This window comes from Sinocyclocheilus rhinocerous, unplaced genomic scaffold, assembly GCF_001515625.1.
Source record: "Sinocyclocheilus rhinocerous isolate Xijiao unplaced genomic scaffold, SAMN03320098_v1.1 scaffold481, whole genome shotgun sequence".
NCBI lineage: Eukaryota > Metazoa > Chordata > Actinopteri > Cypriniformes > Cyprinidae > Sinocyclocheilus > Sinocyclocheilus rhinocerous.
The window spans coordinates 704,049-723,324 of NW_015657695.1; the positions used below are offsets into that span (position 1 = coordinate 704,049).

General features: G+C 36.0%; 1 protein-coding gene across 5 annotated transcripts in view; it reads right to left on the reverse strand.

Annotated features, from left to right (window-relative positions):
- The window catches only part of LOC107721498 (syntaxin-binding protein 4-like), a 48,666-nt gene extending 30,285 nt beyond the window's left edge, over positions 1-18,381 (reverse strand). For 2 of the 5 annotated variants that reach the window (XM_016529535.1, XM_016529532.1), the window contains exons 1-3: positions 7,455-7,620; positions 5,539-5,612; positions 791-886 (exon numbers count right to left, since the gene is read on the reverse strand). In XM_016529535.1, coding sequence (XP_016385021.1) covers positions 791-886; positions 5,539-5,612; positions 7,455-7,522 — 238 coding nt within the window. In that variant the 5' untranslated portion in view covers positions 7,523-7,620. Of the gene's footprint in view, positions 1-790; positions 887-5,538; positions 5,613-7,206; positions 7,244-7,454; positions 7,622-17,914 lie in introns of those variants that run through there. The other 3 variants (XM_016529533.1, XM_016529534.1, XM_016529536.1) reach the window with 3 other exon arrangements.
- Between the last annotated feature and the right edge of the window lie 895 nt (positions 18,382-19,276).

The following is a 19,276-nucleotide window of genomic DNA, read 5'->3' on the forward strand; positions in this document are numbered from 1 at the left end:
CTACTCACTTCACTTCAGCCAAATATCACCTTTCCAGTGTCAGATTTTACAGTGACCCTGGATTATCGGTAATGTGAAAAGCTGTCTAGATTCCCTCAGAATATCTGTCTGCCAGGTAAATACCGGCATGCTTGGTTTGTCTTTCCACCAAACCAGAGAAATCAGCCAGGAAGCTTACTGATTCTCTGAATGGTGAGCTGACAGGAATCGTGTGAGCGGGGCTAAAAACAAGCAAAGCCCCCTCAGAGCGCATGCGCCCATATAAGCTCCCATATACCCCGTGCTCGGCAGCAGCAGAATGGGAGACAGACACTAATTCCAGTCCGTCAGGGGCATTAACTGTAAGCACAGGGATGACGCTTCACACGTGAGAGACTTAAGCAGAGGTATACGCAGTGAGACAGACAATCTGTTTCGCAGAAATGTAAACAGCTGCACTGACACAGTTTCCTTTCTAATTTTGTGTCTGAATGTTCACATTTCTCAGGTTCAATTTATGTGTCTGTTATACTTCACATTCAACAGATTTCAGTGTAAATGTAAAGCTTATCTCTAGATGCCACAGTAGATGCTTAACAAGATTGATTCATTTTGTTTATTAGCAAAAGCTAATATAATGTGGATCAAAGCTATTTAATTTAACTCACTGGTCCGAGCAGATTTCAAGTTCCCATGCTGGATGACTAGCTTCACCAGCTACGTTTTGCTTTGTTTAAAAAATTTTAGGAGACCACCTGGATAAATGTTAAGGCAAACTGTATTTTAAAAAAAAGTATTTGAGAAAACTTACCATCACTGGAAGCAAGGCCACCAGGTAAGATCCTCTTCACATAAACGCCATATTCTTCTCCTGATAGTTCTTTAACACCACCGAACACTTTGATTCCTTAAGAAGAGACAAAGCATGCTTTACTCAAAGTAAAATATTCTTTCATACTTGTGTTTAGCTGTTGATATTTTTCAGTCAAATAAATGTAAGCAAAATACAAAAATCACACCGAGGTTCTTTACAACAGGACAGCATGGCCATTTTCATTGACAAATAAATGCCACTACATTGCCAGTATGTACTGACAATTTGCTCACAGGTGACTGTGAAATGAAAGATCTGAATGTTCACTATTGTTTTCTGACAAAACAGACTGTGAATCATCCTTTTTCTAACTAAACAAGAGGAGATAAAGCAGACTTATGTTTACCATGAACAATAGTCAGCTTTACCTGATGCCTGCTGAAAGCTTTAACTCTCATTTGTTCCCTTTTAGAAACCCAAAACCATTTCAATCAATAGTTAAAAACAAAATCATTCAACATTTAATATACTTTGTATTGTGTGCAATGTAAATTGTAGCATACACTTCCATTCAAAAATACATAATGGGGGTCAGTATGATAAAAAAAAAAATTATAATAATATTTTTATTTAGCAAGGATGCATGCAATTGATCAAAAGTGACAGTAAAATCATTTATAATGTTATGAAAGATTTATATTTCTAATAAATGCTGTTCTTTTGAACCTTCTATTAATAAAAAATAAATAAATACTGAAAAAAATATATCACGGTTTCCACAAAAGAATTAAGCAGCACAACTGTTTTCAACATTGATGATAAGAAACGTTTCTTGAGCTTTAAATCAGCATATTAGATTAATTTCTGAAGGATCACATGACACTGAAGACTGGAGTAATGATGCTGAAAATTCAGCTTTGCCATCACAGGATTAAATGATGTTTTAAATTATATTAAAACGGAAAACAGTCAATTTAAATTGCAATTATATTTTGCAATATTACTGTTTTACTTTACCCCAAACTTTTGAACAGCAGTGTACATTATTTGTCACTTTGGTAAGGAAAGTAATCCTAATGTAAATATGATAAATACTGCACCCCAGCTGCTGTAGATGTGTCCATTTGTGTCTGATTTCAAGTCTGATAATAGAGGTCTTAAACAGCTTATGTTCAAATGAGTCTCCCTAAAGTAAGGATTTTCAGCTGACTCGGGTCAGTATTAGTTTTAGGTATTACACACATAAGACTTTCAGAGCTTCAGGTATATGTTGTGAGGTTTGCATCCCCCCTGAGGTCATCAAGTGCTGTAGATGTGTCCATTTGTGTCTGATTTCAAGGTCTTAAGCAGCTTATGTTCAAATGAGTCTCCCTAAAGTAAGGATTTTCAGCTGACTCGGGTCAGTATTAGTTTTAGGTATTACACACATAAGACTTTCAGAGCTTCAGGTATATGTTGTGAGGTTTGCATCCCCCCTGAGGTCATCAAGTGGACTGAAATGAGTTTATTGGTTTTCAGGGGGCCACAGCAACTCTGTAAAGCTCCAAATCTCCCTGGTGACAGAATGATCTTCTTCCAGTGATGTAAACTCTGTGCTGCACTGAATTGATTACCAAGTGAGTTAAACACACAGGAATCCTGTTTCACTTCACTGAGTTTAAAGGTTTTGAGGTTAAAGGAATCTTTAAAGTTTTACACCGAATGAAATGAATGAAAAATATTTTCAAAATACTTTTTTTTGTGCAAAGAAAACTTTATTCAACAATTTCTTCTCTGTGTCAGTTTTCGATGCGCATTCACAACAGCACCACGAGTACCAAGTATTCTCGTAGCTTCATAAAATTACGGTTGAACCACACGGACTATTTTAACAATGTCCTTATACCTTTCTGTGCCTTGATCATGGTAGTTCCCTTGCTGTCTATGGGACGGTTAGAAAGCTCTCAGATTTCATCAAAAATATCTTAATTTGTGTTCAGAAGATGAACGAAGTTCTTACAGGTTTGGAATGACATGAGGGTGAGTAATTAATGACAGAATTTACATTTTTGGGTGAACTGTCCCTTTAAGAACAAGACGAGTCCAGTACAACATATACAAAAAATACTGAGTTAAAGTTGTGAAACGGAAGTAGCAACAGAGCTTTTCTTCCATACTGTGTCTTACATCCGAGAGAAACGGAGGGGCAGGGACTTGTTCTATGCATCGGTTGTTGACTGGACGGAGGAAGATTTGAATGTGAGCTTAAGGTTGATTGTAAAGCCCTGTTACCACCAAGAACGATAACTATAAAGATAACAATATTAGCGTCCACACCAGCGGATGATATCGTCTGTTTATTCTCAGCGCACGCGCGTCTGCCGCTTTAAATTCTCGAGCTTGTTATAGCAGGATGGATTCTGATTGGGTGTCGATGTTTTTATTGTTCATCAGCTGAAAAAAATCGTTCTGAAAGTGATTCCAACGATATCGTTTCTCTGTGCCTTTATTGCTATAGCTGTGGTGTGAACTCTGCTATTCTTTAATATTGAGAACGATTTTTAGAACTATATCTTTATCGTTATCTTTATAGTTATTGTCCTTGGTGTGAACGGGCCCTAAGAAAGGGGTGGGATTTAAGCAGGCAAAATGATTGTAGGCGCCCAAAATACATTGACAGAGAAAAATCTGACTTTTCACCCAAAGACCCAAGTATGATATTTTGATTAAAAATTAGGTGGTAAAAAAAACCTTTTCGATGAATTTGTTCACAATAAGATCAATAACATGTAATAAGAAAACTGATGAACTTAGGGTTCATCTAAAAACAATTATATTGAATAAACTCATTGTCTAGATGTCAGTGTGAACGGATGGCAGATCCCTTACGTGAGAGCAACTGCAAATCAATGTTGTCAGGCCATTAATTGTTGAAACAACAGGAACGAGCTTAGACGCCACCAAAACATGAAAGCCTTTAATGAGATGAGCATCTTTCACACCCATACCTGTGGATGATTCATTAGCAGGCAGTTCAGAAGCAGAAAATATGCTAAAAAGACACTTCCCTTGATGGACAGTACAGATGCTTCAGATTCGCTTTTGGTCACACGGTTTAGTTACACTCATGGAATAATAAATATCCTCTTTTTGCTTCAGGCTTATCTGGTATTAATAGACAGACTATGTATTGACACTAATTGAGTTTTGAGCTGGTATTGCATATTAATAGATTCACTTCAAGATAAATCTTCAGAGTTGGAAGCACTTTAATGAAAAGAACTGCAACTCGGTTATCCACAAAGCGCGTTCTTTACTAAACTCAAACTCAAAAAATGTCATATAACTCAAAAATAAATGCAAAGTAAGGACTGTGTCCTGGAAAAACCCTTGAATGCTTATGGCAGTGTCACACTTAAGTCTGTACATGATGGCAAATATGTGTTGTAAAATATTTGATTTATCGGTGCTGTTTTTATTCACAACTCCACTTCCTGAGTCTGTATTCATGAAAATGTCTCCTAAAACAGAAACGTCTTGTAACACAATGGATTGTTGACTGTGCAAGTTGGGATATAAGAAGGACAGGTTTAAGGAGCTTAGAGCTGCCTTCAAATAATGTTTTTGATCTATTGTGAAGAGGGAGATCAGGCTGCGGAATGAACAGGGGCGGATTTAGTGAATTGGGGGCCCCAGGCAAAATATAGGAATGGGGCCCTATACATTTCCTCACATTTTCCTAGATCAACCTTGAGGTTCCATTTAGTTGTTTTCAGCGTAAGCCTGTGTGCAAAGGCTGTCTAATTCTAAACTTTAAAATACATTTATTTTTAGTTGTTTTAACTACAAATTTAAATAAAACTAAATTAAAATAAAAAAATAATGAAAAGGCAATTATACATTTACACACCTAAAATACATATATCAGAGCATGCTCACAGATGAGAACAAAACAGCGTTGGATGAAGTGGATTAAAGCCCTGCACGGGTCTCAAATATAGGCACTAGCCCGTCTTTTTTCCCCTTTTCCCAAAAAAAGCTTATACTACTGTTTCAGCTATTAAAATAGTTCAGTTTTGTATGTAATGGAAAAGTGATTAGCCTATATTTCGTTTCATTTTTTTATAAAGTAAATTTAGAAAAAAAGGCAAATCTGAGATCAGTCTGAGCGCTCATGGTACTCACAGTACAGCCGTTCACCTGCAGGCGCCACAGACTCGGACGGTTGTCGTGGTAATAAACACCGTAAACTGCAAACGTTCGCGTGTCCACGCTTAATGCGCATATATGAAAAGCATTTTAGGGGGCCCTTGGCTTTTGGGGGCCCAAGGCGGTCGCCTACCTTTGCCTAATGGGTAAGTCCGCCCCTGGGAATAAATATAACAAAGACAGCGCAAGACTTGAAAGACTGGAAAACAACCGTACCTTAAACCTATCCCATCGCTTCTCTCAGAGACTCCCCCATACACCTTATTTCACTTCCCCATGGCCATTTGAGATCAGAGATGCATGCGGTACAATAGGCCTCATTAAAATCGACTAAAAGATGTGCTGATCCATACCTTTCTTATGTCTTGAATAATTCTTAGTAACCCTTCATTCTCAATCCGCACGCAAAAGACAGCATTTATCAAAAAAATTTGATTTCTAAGGTGGTCCTCAAAGATTGAAGACAGAGTGTTCTGATAGAAGACCTGATGGAATATTTGGTAAATTATACAAACACACAAATGTACAATGAAATTAATATGTTAAGAGGCACTTACCTAATCCATTCTCACAGTCTGTAAACTCCATAGAATGCACTGCTCGATCTGCTCCATATGGACCCATCAGTGTCCTGTGCAGGATGGAGAAAAAAAGCAGCATCCATGTTAAAACATGGAAAACTTTGAACTTGGCAACAAAGTAAGGCTTGTTAGATTCAGAGATACCTTTTTATGTGAAACAAACCCTTGAAAATCTGTTACATTTTAAGCTGGTGATTCAATTCATATCTGAATATTGAAAAAAATATATACACTGTGCGATTATGTGGGGGTGAATTTTCTGTACGCACTGTGCCTGTGGACTGTTATTAGTATCAAGACCAGTTCATTCCAGTGGGGAATCAGTATAAATCATTTAGCATGAACGTCCTGCTTTGGACAGGCTCCTCTTTCTCATGAGCTTTCTCGTGAATCTGTGTGTGATTCTGGTTTTTGAGAACTCAGTCACATATCAGTGATTATGTTTTAATAAAGTAATTTATTAAAGAAACTCAACCCTTTGGCAGTGGAAACATTGTTTTCATGCAGTTGAAAGAGGAATGAATATTATGAGGCCTAATTTTTAGTAGGCAATTTATCCGGACACTTACATTCTTTGGGCATTTTGTTGTTCAGTGACTTACCAGAATACACCAGAAAGATTACATGCTTCCAGCCTTTCCTGCAGACTCACTGCAATGTCCTTGAAATTGTACTACAGATTGTTTGAACCTAAGACTTCGCCTGAGGCTACAATTCAAGCTAAACATGCTTCACAAGAGTTACGTAACAGAGAGTGTCCACTGTCCCCAGCACAGCGCCCTCTAAAACAGACATTTAAAATAAGTAGGGGGTCAGTGGAAATCCAGAAAAAAAAATCTTTTTAGGGATGTTAAAGTTCCTGGCACACGTTGAACTATCAATGTGGGACTAATAATGGTTATTTTATTCTAATAAGAAATTTAAAAAAACATATGGTTTACTGAGAGTTCATCAAATGTTTATATATACCTTTACATTCAAGAATATTTATTAGTCTCCTTTTTTTGTTTCTTTTTTGGTTTGCTCACTGGAGATGTTTTCAATACATACTGTAAAAAGCGCTATACAAATACATTTGAATTTAACTGAACATGTTTACATTAACATACAGTTATTTTTATACAAAGTAAATATTTTCCAGATCACCTATATTTGAATTATTTATTTTGGATTTTAGAGTAATGGACATAGGCTATACAAGCCAATTATTTAATTTAGCAAAAAGCATATTGTCCTAGATATCATGCTTAATATAGTGCTCACATATGGTCTTTGTACATGAAAATATCCAGCTGCCTTTATATTTTACAAAGTGGGTCCCTTGCAAATGGATCATCATTTTGGGTGGGTTCTTGGCATCAAAAAGTTTAAAAACCTCTGGTTTAAAACGCATAAAGCCTAGCAAAGTTGTATGAATTCCACGAGGTATGTATGAATGGATTTAGTGAGTACGCACGAATACATTATAATCTCCGGGTGATTAGAGCACATTAATAGTACATCCTTTATAGTGTTGTGGATTCTTCAAAGCATATAGCGGACAAATGAAATCAATTACGCACTTTTCCACGCTTTAACTGCAGTCAATACCATTTGTATAAGAACGAATGGTGAAGTAACCGTCGTTCAACACAATTTACTCACGTTTTCCATTCTCTCGCCACTTATATTATTACCACGCTTTGTTAGTGACACACCTGAGCACAGCCCAGGTACCACAAAGTACCCCAAAGTCTCCAAAAACAGTTAGCGGACGAAGTGAAGACGCGCGTTATGTCGACGCTTCTCTCAAGACCGCTCAAGCGCTTATTGCTCACTGGAGCTAATGAGCTGAAAAAAACGAGTCGTAATGCAGCTCAACTACCACAAAATTACAAAACAAAGGTTTTTACCTGCTAATCATGACCGCTCCCTTGTACATGACCGAAAATGTAGGCATTTTGAAGAGATTTCTGCGCATCCAGCGGCGTGTACCGTATGCCCATTCCTCTCATGATCAGCGCCTCGCGGAGGTCCGACACAGCGCGAGCCACATGATTCACTGCTACAGCCCTCTAATACAGATGATCTTAAACATCACCAACTTTGCCCACAGGTTAAATCTTATGCAACAGAAATGAGGGGTAGTGTTTTTTATATAGATAGATTTTTGGTGGTTCCCAAACTGGAAGCCAAATATTTGCGTTTATGAAAGGACTGTAAAGGCTTAAAGGTGGTGTGATATACAAAGTGTTGCTGACATTAAACTATTTCAATCCAAGGGGTCTTTCAAGGACATCAGGCTGAACTGTAGTATTGAAATACTGAAAAGTCTTTTGCATTAGATCAAACATAATATGGGAATTAAAACTGACAAGCTACTGTGATGCAACTGCTTTATTCAAGTGAAACATATAATTTAATATGACTAAATCAACATTACTACACTTGGTTACACCAACAAATATAATTGGAAAAGTCTAATCAGACAGTGTAGCATCTTTTTCTTTTTACGGTATACTGAAGGACGGTTGTGATTTCTTAACTTCCTGATGATGGAATCACATTGCCACTGTAGCTATTTCACTGTAGTCATGAAAAATGGAAAAAAACAGGAAACGCTGATGCTTTGGGGAGAAAATGACATTTGTGCAAAAGCAGAAAACTCTAAATCCTTGTCAACTCAGAAAGACATATTTAATCTCTCGACTGTTTCCATTTTTAGCAAGTGTTATTGTCTATGGTCATCCCATGCAGAGCTAGAGTGCTTTCCTCTCGCACAGCAATCAGATTTATACACACATGCTTGAGGTAAAATTACACAATATCTGGATTACACTGTCCAAATTTACTCATGTTTTTGTATTCTTACAATATCAAGTGCAATGTTTTCAAGTCTTTATGTGGGCTTCTTTGAAATGACTAACTGCATTCATAATGTAATGAAGTGACTACCTGTTAAAAGAGATTACTGTCATTTAGTGCTCTACAAACAGTGTTGCTTGCGCCCTAGTTAGAGTCAGACTGACACTTTCCCTTAAATGCATTGTCACTGTGTAACTCCTCAACGTCATTTACCTCGACACATGTCCTGTGACTCAGAGACCACTTTTTACCGGCAACTTGAGCTATACAATCCAAAACAAGTCACAAGGTTGTACCAAAAGCCGCTAGATTAGCGACTTTGTAAATAGTCACAAAGGAAAAACTGGCCATCATACACTAAACAACTGAGGATCACGCACTAGACTTCAAAATTGTTCCAATCACAACTAAATCACTCAAGAAACATGTGCCTTGTTGTTAGGAGATGCGTGACAAATGAAAACAATATGTGTTCTAAAATCAGCTGAAAATATCAAACATGTTTGATCTCCTCCAACCAGATGGGATCATAGTCTGAAGCTAAAAAATTGAGTCTGTGACCATCATACACTATGCAATGTTCTATTAAATCTGTCAACTCAAATCTGCAGACTGACTCTGACTTTTGGCGACTAGCAACTTCTCCAGACTGTAAATCGGGGGAAATCAAGGCAAAAGTCATGTATTCCAGCCTTTAGAAGTGTGCTTTAGTTTGTATGCCTGTTCTTTGTGTTGTAGTTAACAGAATGCTACATCTTGGATAATGTTAAAAGTGAAATTCATCAGATGTCTTATTTAACAATATAAATAATGTATCTACTGTACACAATCTGTCAAGTCTCTGTGATAGTCACAGAGTGACCGGACTAAGCCTTTCTTGTGCCAAACTCACAGGCTGTAATGATGTAATTTGAGGATTAGCTTTTGCACACCGGGCCATGATAAGCTTTATTTTCAAAATGATCACACTAAACTACACAGACTTAAAGCATTCTGTCTGGCTTGCCTTAAATTTCTCCTGTAAATCCTCTCATGAGGTTAATATGTCAAGTGTGATTTGCACATTCACATATCAAGACTGGACAGAGTACTTTTGTGCACCATAATCTGCTAGGAGGACAACCTGTCAGTCAACCACGTGCAGGGCCAGGTCACAGTCCCACGAGACCCTTGGTCCCCCAAACTCAACCGCCCCTCTTCACAGACACCTCATCCAAAAAAAAATGTGTTTTGGTAGACTAAAATAAAACGAATATTAAAAATTAAAAATAGCATTCCAGTGTGTATTTACTGCTGAAGTATTTTAAAAAATATTTTACTGTGAGGGATAGTACATCTTTTAAAAAAGGTGACAGGACCTTACTAGGATAGTTCACCTAAAGTCTTTTTTTTTTATTTTTTTTATATGAACTCACACTCATGTTGTTCAAAAACTGACTTTTGTTTTTCTGTGGAACACAAAAGAAGATAAATGTCTCAGTGCTTATTTGTTTGTAACCGTTTGGTTAAATGATCATCTTTTGAAATCCATGACAGTTTGGAGCGACATGAGGGTGAGTAGATGATGTCAGAATTTTCATTTTTGGGTGAACTATCCAATTAAGACATCATATCTATTTGTCACAGCTTTGTATTTATTTGAAAAGCTGAAAAAATTAAATATCCTGATTAAGGTCTATAAGGCAGTATTTTGATTGTAACAGTAAATTTCACTGAAAGTAACCAATAAAAGCTGAAAAACGATGATGTGTGATGCATCCTTACAACTTAGAAACAAATGAAATTCAAATTTCCATGCCAGGCATCTTCAGACTCCATCTATCTCTCATTCATACTACAAGAATGATATAATTTTATAGGCCAACCAGGAAGAAGTATCACTCTGATTGCCTTGATAAAAAAACTCAAGAAGATTTTTCATTGGCTTTGTATAATCGCTCTGTGACCAACAAAAGTTTATGATTCTTATACATTTTGTTCATCTAGATAATCTTCACAACATATATGAATTTTGAAGACTATATACAATTGCCAGACATGTAAAGTTTACATTAAGTTATAAATGAACTCCACCGTAGTCACATGACTTCACTGTCACCACCATTAAGCTTACGACAACTCTTGGAAAGTTTGAGGTACAGTAGTTTTCAGAAGCATAATTACAAACACAATGAAAAAAAGTGGACAAGTAAATAGATGAGTTTTCCTGTTCGGCATGATGACGTGTAATGTCCCCGACAACTTCTGTAGTTCCAAAAAAATAATTAAATCTTGGAATTGCGTTAACCACATTCCTTATTATAGGCATTTAACCAACAACCCATTTAAAAAAACACTTCAGGACGAAAGAATCAGAAGTTCAAAAATGCTAACTCATTTCTGGGTTTTAGGCAAAGGAATTTTGCACCCTAAACCTGATGGGACACAGAGAAAGAGTTGTTCTGTGACGACAGAAGTACAGGACTTTTCATCTCATTTGCTCTAAAAAGTGACTGTGCCTATACATTTATAAAGCCTGATACTAAAAGTCTATAAATAGTCTTTGAGGGCAGCCTCTGTGATACAGGAGGCAGCTGTTCTTTATTCAAGAATCTGCCCGAGAATGGCAGAACATGAAGCTCTGGCAGAATGTCAGATATTTAGCACTGGAAGGCTTAAGACTATGTGCTAGAAGACAATATGAGATGAGCTATTCAAATGTCCCAGAGAACGTTCTGAAAAATCCGACCTAAAAAATAAGCCAAAATCATCAGTTACTCATAGGACACAAAATATTTAGGTATGTATTCTATTGTGTCTTTCATAATCTTCACCCTCCAGCCACCACTGATCCACAAACTCACACAGACACTGGCTTTACTGTGAGGTGCAACATGCTGTAAAAAAGCATGTTTGATAACAAATATAAATCTGTTAATCAAAGAAAAAAATGAGGAGAATGTTCATATATGTTGAAGATGCAGTATACTTACATTGTGCTGTAGATTTTTTTCATTGAAGCTTAGGATAAAGGTACCTATTAAATAAATAAATTATTAAATGTATATATAAATATTTGTACCAGTATCTCTAAATTTCATAAATTCTTGCTCCAAAGTGTCATATATCTCACCACTCACAGCCCTTCAACCCTCTTAAATCGCTGAAGCTGTAAATCCTGTGAATGATGATTCATGACAGATTGTCTGTCCATGTGATTTCTCATGATGCAGAGAATGAATTTATATGGGCCATCTATCTATATCACGTATTTAGTGGCATAGAGTGAGTTTTTATTGTGATTCTAATTCTTTAGTATATATTAGGCTTATCTGAAATGGATGTCTTACAGGAGAAAAGATTGTTCTCCATCTTCAGTCTGTTCATACCGATCAGAACTTCAGGGACCGTAAACAAATATAATGTAATTATCCATTGTGCAATACACACATATATGGATGGGTGAAATTGAACAAACAAGTAACATGAAAATCATATACTTGTTTTAGGCTTAAATGATGATGGTTTGTGTTGAAATCTTTGGCAAATGCATAACTGCTATTAAAGGGGTCATATGATGCGATTTCAAGTTTTCCTTACTCTTTGGAGTGTTACAAGCTCTTTGTGCATAAAGAAGATCTGTAAAGTTGCAAAGACTAAAGTCTACATTTTGTAGCAATTAATTGACCTTTATAGTTTCAATGCTTTTTAAAAATATGAATTTTCTAACTATAGTCTCCCAAATAATATGAAAACCGCATGTTTAATCATTTTAATAATATATCTGCCATCTTTGCTCTTTGGCATTCATTTCTAAACAATGGCTTTTGAGCCAATCACCTGAGCTGTAAATGCCATGTGACTAATTACTTTGGAGGGGAACTGATGTCATGACAACACTGCTTGACTAATGGCATCACAAGAACACACACAGTCTCAAAATCCTGAGCTGTGAACTGAAAGACATCAGACAGGGAAAAATATAAATCCATTTTACACTTTCAGAAGCCCTTAAAAAACAAAAGACATACATAATATAAACATGGTGCTTGCAAAAAAAAATATTTTGTCAGAATGCATGCCTATTTCTGAATGAATTAGAAACATGTTACCAATTTCTAATACACATAAATGAATAAATAAATATTCTCACGGACCGACCGTCACGCAGAGAACACGCGATCATGCAGGATACACATGCACACTTCACAAGATCTCACAACTGGATCCAACTAAGTTTGCAAGGTTTGTGAAATTAAACGTTCATTAGTCATTCAAAGATTTGTTTAAATGATATAAATGCATATTTGCTGAATGCTGACGACAAATGAGAAAGTATTATAATGTTTGCCTTTCTATTACTAATAATATTAAAGCAATCGTTAAAATACTTTTTTGTATACATTTTAATTCCTTTGTTTAACAGTTTTATCTGATTATTAGATAGACTTCTATCCATATTAGGCCCTGTCCACACGAACGTGGTTATTTTTAAAACCGCATCTTTTTCTACGTGGTTTGGCCGTTCGTCCACACGCAAATGCAGCACCAGACTGGTCACTGAAACCGAACATGTTTGAAAACGCCTGCCAGGGTGACGTTTTTCAAAAACTCCGGTTTCAGTGTTATCGTGTACGTTAGACAGCGGTTGTGGCTAGAAGGGATACAGCAAAAGCCGGAAGCTAACAATAAATTGAATTTTCTACCTATTAGATTGTGTACTACTTTAAATATCAGTCTTTATTTTAGATTTTAGTTATTAAATTCGAATTTGTTAAATTATTAATTATTATTTCGTTTACTGAAAATTGTTTACATTTTTAGTCTGAAAAAACTCAATATTTGAAATATTTGTTCAAGCAAAGTTTAAACATTAAATTATATATTTAATAAGACAATTTAGACACCCTGAGAACACAGAAAAGGCAAATCATGTCAACCACTCAAAAATATGTATGTAAAAAAAAATTACAAATATATATGTACAAATATGTATTAGTGTCTCTGACTGCAAATACATACATACACATACATGCACTAAACCACAATACACGCATGCATACTATCCCTTTTCCTTCCAGCAGCCATGGCAACTACCCATTGCATCAGAATTTTATGTACATTAACTGACAGTCACCACTGATAAGCTACCACTAAATATTGTAGAAACTTAATTTGCTGTAAAGTTGCTTTGCAACGATTTGTATCGTGAAAAGCGCTGTACAAATTAACTTGAATTGAATTTAATTGAATTGCAATTTAATGAGACGATTTTGGTCCAACAAGTCTATTAATGGTCTAATTTTTGCTGCAAGCAGAGAGGAGAAAAAAATCACAATATATTTTGATCTGACAAAAATACAACAGATTAATAAATTCAAACTTCTTTAACAACAATAATGGTGTATGAACTCTGAATATTAAATATAGGTATATAATTAGAAATATGTTTAGAAATTTAATAATAATATACTTTTTCCTGGTAATTAGATACACTAAACACTAACACTAAATCTTTGTTCTACTGGCAGGTCAACTAATGTAAAAGCATGCCTTTTTTAATGAATCTCTAACAACAGTGTAGCTAAAAGCAGAGAAATCAATGAATCACAACAAAGCTGACACAAAAAAACAGTTAACAAGACCTCATTATTAGGCAATGCCGAGACTAACAAGGCTGATTGAAAAAAAAAAAATCAGCTAAGTCAGCAAAAATGTGATGTTGATTCATTGATAATAGCTACTACCAAAAACATGGGACAAAATCAATAAAAAAGGCGCCATGCAGATAAAGATTTATTAGTGTTAAAGGGGTCCTATTATGCTTTTTCACTTTTTCAACTTTAGTTAGTCTGTAATGTTGCTGTTTGAGCATAAAAAAGATCCGCAAAGTTACAAAGCTCAAAGTCCACTTCAAAAGGAGATATTTTATTTAACAGAATATTTAACTTTTCAAAAACTACAACGAACGACTCGTTTGGACTACAACGCACATTTTCCGGGATTTGTGATATCACAAAGATCGACGAATGGGACGAGACCTGGTAATGAGTGTTATCACTATGTCAGAGACACGCTAGCTTTCCCAAGGCAGACGAACTTAGAGTGGTTACAATCATCCGGGTTTAAAGGGGTCATATGATGCTGCTAAAAAGAACATTATTTTGTGTATTTGGTACACACTGGCCCAGCTAACCAATCACAGCACACACTGGCCCAGCTAACCAATCACAGCACACACTGGCCCAGCTAACCAATCACAGCACACACTGGCCCAGCTAACCAATCACAGCACACACTGGCCCAGCTAACCAATCACAGCACACACTGGCCCAGCTAACCAATCACAGCACATTTTGTATTTCAAAAGGCGGGCCTTCATTTGATACAGGAACTATTCGAGTCCTTCATGCCAGACTGGGGAGAGAGGTGTTGTAATAATGTAAAATATGTGAAAAATAATGTGTTGTCGAACAACCTAGTATGAGAGCCTGTTCTAGTACACCCCCAAAACTAAATCAAGACTTTGTAAAAGAGCATAATAGGACCCCTTTAACACAGTATAAAAACAACGTCTTAAAAACATATAATTTTGTGTCTCAGCTGACTGTGTCTGTTCTATAATCCAGAGAAAAAAGGTCACATTCAACACAAATGTTACTTTTGATTCTACTCATTAGCTGTAGCAGGCACATAGTGTGCTATACACTGTAATTTGATTTCTTTATTTATATTTTTTTATTTAAATTTTTTTAAACAGTTTACTTGAGTACATTTCACAAGAATATACTAAAGTTTTTCAACTTAAAATTTCATGTATAAATTACTTATTTTATTTGATTGTTTTAATTATTTGTGAAATTTACAAGTAATTTCTGAGTGAAAATTGTTTCAAATAAATTTTTTCGGTGTATAATGCTGTCAAGTATTTAATCCACAGATATTCACGTAACAGTCACAGACTCATGCATCACACACACAACACATCACACACACACAAAAACTGAAGCTTCATGGTAGAGCAGGGGTGTCCAAACTCGGTCCTTAAGGGCTACTGTCCTGCAGAGTTTAGCTCCAACTTGCCTGTTGAGGTTTTTGCCTGTTACACCTGCCTGGAGGTTTCTAGTATGCCCATTAAGACCTTGATTAGCTGGTTCAGGTGTGTCTATCTGAGATGGAGTTAAACTCTGCAGGACACTGGCCCTCCAGGAGCAAGACTGGATTGGACACCCCTGTGGTAGAGGGAGCCCTTTCCTGAAAAACTTCACACAGGTCCAAAACCTTTACACGGGGTACACATTCTGCAAAAACTGGACAAAACACAAACCGGAAGCATGATGTTGTTCACAGCTAATCCTCTCCTGTGGTTGGTTTATATTTGTTTCAAATCAGAAAGTCAAAGCCAAAAGAAATGCAATAATTTTCCAAGTGCAACATCAGCAATGAACAACGATGCCCTGTTTGTGAAACACCATGCACTGATTAAAGGTAAAAAATAATGGTAAATAAAGTCACTATTTGTCAAGTCACTATTAAAAATGTTAATTTGCTATGCTATTTGCAGCACAAGCATCACAGGTGTGTGAGGATGAGATGATTGACTACAGCGTCAATCAAATATCTTTAAGCGATTAAGTTAATTTTGTATTATTTGAACACATTGCTCACAATGCTGAGATACAGACACCGTCTCCATGATCAGATCAATGATTTACACACACGTTTTTATGGTGTTACTCTTACACATATTCTCAAGTGCATGCAATATACACGTTTCCTTAGTTTTCTATTTTAGCATAGAATAAATAACATTTGAGTTATTGATATTAATGTGATAAAATTATAATGAAGGTGATAAAAAGTGACAATTCTCCAACATTATGAAGTTAAAGTACAAATTAAATGTACAATTAAACAACATTAAAAGACAAAAAAAAAAGAAGTAAATATCCACGATTCCGGTGACCTGCTGTGATGTTTAGACTGTCTCTTCAGGTCATGGGACGGCATCACTTCTCTAAGTCTCCTACTCTTCCCAATAGTCTATTCAAGTCCCGGTCACCAAACTCTAAATTTAGCACGTCACCGGGCATATTCATTCTCAGGTACACACACTGTTAGCTATTCTTATCTTTTAAGGCTATAATATAAATGTGCCATCAGTAAAATATTCAAAAACACTCACAGAAATGCTTCCACGTGTCAATCACATGTGCTCATTGATTTCCATATGAATTTGAAGGCTGCTGGCAACCGTAAGCTGTGTTAAAACCCTTCAGAAGGTGACAGATTGCCTGTTCTCCTTACTCACCTTAAATGTACACCTTATCTACATTTGAGTAATGCCTTTAGATGCAAACAAGCAAAAAATCTCTGCCATATTGTACTTAAAACACCGCAAAGGGGTGCTTAGGCATCCATAGAAATTTTGAGAGAGAGAAAACTAATTAGGGCTGTCAAAGTTATTTTGTTAACTTAAGATTTTGATGAAACATGTTTAGCTGAATGTATTGTTTGTGCTTTCGAAATACTGGTTGAAATCATTAGGCTAAATTACTTTTAATCACTATACATTCACATTATACACATTATTCATATAACAGCCTCGATTTTTAATAAGTATTTGTAAACCTACTTTGAAAAGTCATCTGAAGTACTTTGAAAACACACCTTCTTCAAAGGTTTAAACATTTTACATTACTCTAATAGTGGGTAGAAAATATACAAAGTAAATATCCTCCAGATATTAAATCATTTCTTTAATATACTGACAATTAAAATACTAACAACATAAGTTATTTACAACAATTATTTAATTTTGGACAACAATAACTGTCTTTTTAAATGTGTATTGTACTGGTTTGTATTGTGTGTTTCTTGCTAATGGACCTTGAGTCTGGAAATAAAGTTGAATGAATAATATTGACTATATTAGATCAGGCTTAATACTTGAGTTTTCAGTACATATAAGTCTTTATGAAAATATAATTAGGCTATGCCTTTATATAGGCGGGGGAATCAGCATATTTGGGGTTCTTGCCATCAAAAATCCCTTGTGCTTGCAAAAAACAAGCACCATAAAGATACGTTTAACTTCATCTACTGTACGTATAGGCTATTTATAAACGCAACATGACAAAGGTTTTTTTTTTTTTTTTTTTGGTCAGTTGTACTTTTTGGTTGAATAACAACAGGCTTTTGTTGCGTGCGAACTTGAGGTCTCCGTTTTTGAAGCGACTCTTTCTTTCATTTATCAAAAGTTGCCAATGCCACAAAAAAATCTGACAATGTGAAAAAGCTCACAGATACCTGTTCTCTTTGGAACAGCGGGACCTCGTCGCTAAGAACGTTATGCGAACCTACTGTATGTAGCCTACTCCATGCTTTTCTTTAATAACGCTGATCTTGTTACATATACAGTTTGAGACTTTATATGAATATTACAGTTTACAGTCCATTTAATGCCTGAAATGACAAAGAAAAATAAATAGACGGCATGCACAACTCTACAAGCATATTCAATTCTTACCAGTAAATAAGCGATAGTCCATCAAAACGCTCGAGCTCTCTTCCCCGGGGGTTCAGATAGGACATCGCATCCAGCAGAAACGTTAAGGTTAAAAATAGTCTGCTCTGGAAACGGAATTAAATGCTGCCTCCAAATATTAGCACCAGACACATCACCGCGATTTCATGTCATGCTCGTGGTTCGCAGCTTCGCTCAAGAGTCAGCGTTCATTCAGCATTAAATCAATGATACAGCAACTGCCAGGCGAGAGAGAGACTCAACTATGCCCGTATCTAATCTGTAAGACACGTGGTTTTCATGCTGACCTGGCCGTCTGTTAGACAAAATCTACATCTTGTCGACAGCCCTCTGGTCACATTACTTTGACTTTTCCTAGGTACCAGGTAATGTCAACCTCTGTATATACTGAGATGTGTGAGTATCAGATTCACTGATTGCCTCTCAAAAACCATGAGCTGTCTACCTAGAGAGCATTTTAGAGCATCATATATAGGCTTGTTGCTGAGATAGGTAACTAAAATTTGAGGCATGGATAAATATATAGAGACAATTGTAGTTTGTATAGCGTGTGTATAAGTTTGTATAAGTGTGCAGTCAGACCGAGGTGAAGCCATATGACCATTCAGCTTCAGGTAACTGAGATTAATAGTGCATTTTTTGACCTGTCCTAAGAGATCTGCTGCACTGCAGCCAAAATACCAGGGGAGTTTCCAATTTCCTCACATAGCCATTTGTTTGTATCACCAATAGCCTATCTGTCCCTGTAGCCTCATACTGTAAGCTAAATCAAAACCTGTCTACATTTGTTCTTTTAGTGCATAAACTGTCACTGTTTATAATTACTTTAATCACACATTTACCATGATAATCACACTTTGTCGAAAAATACTATAGTGAGGCCTATTGTAGTTCATGTAAAATCATAAGTTAATAAAGGACAGGACTCATAGTGTAGTGTAAAGAAGCATGGATAATGGCAATAATGTATAGACAAACTTCTAATACTCAATTATTTAACTTTTTGAGAACATTTCAGTTTGGTAAACTTGGTGACCTTTGTAAATGTGATTAATAATATGTGACCCTGGAGCACAAAACCAGTCTTAAGTCGCTGGGGTATATTTGAAGCAATAGCCAACAATACATTGTATGGGTCAAAATTATCGATTTTTCTTTTAAGTCAAAAATCATTAGGATATTAAGTTAAGATCATGTTCCATGAAGATATTTTGTCAATTTACTACCATAAATATATATCAAAACTAAATTTTTATTAGTAATATGCATTGCTAAAAACTTAATTTGGACAACTTTAAAGGTGATTTTCTCAGTATTTAGATTTTTTTGCACCCTCAGATTCCC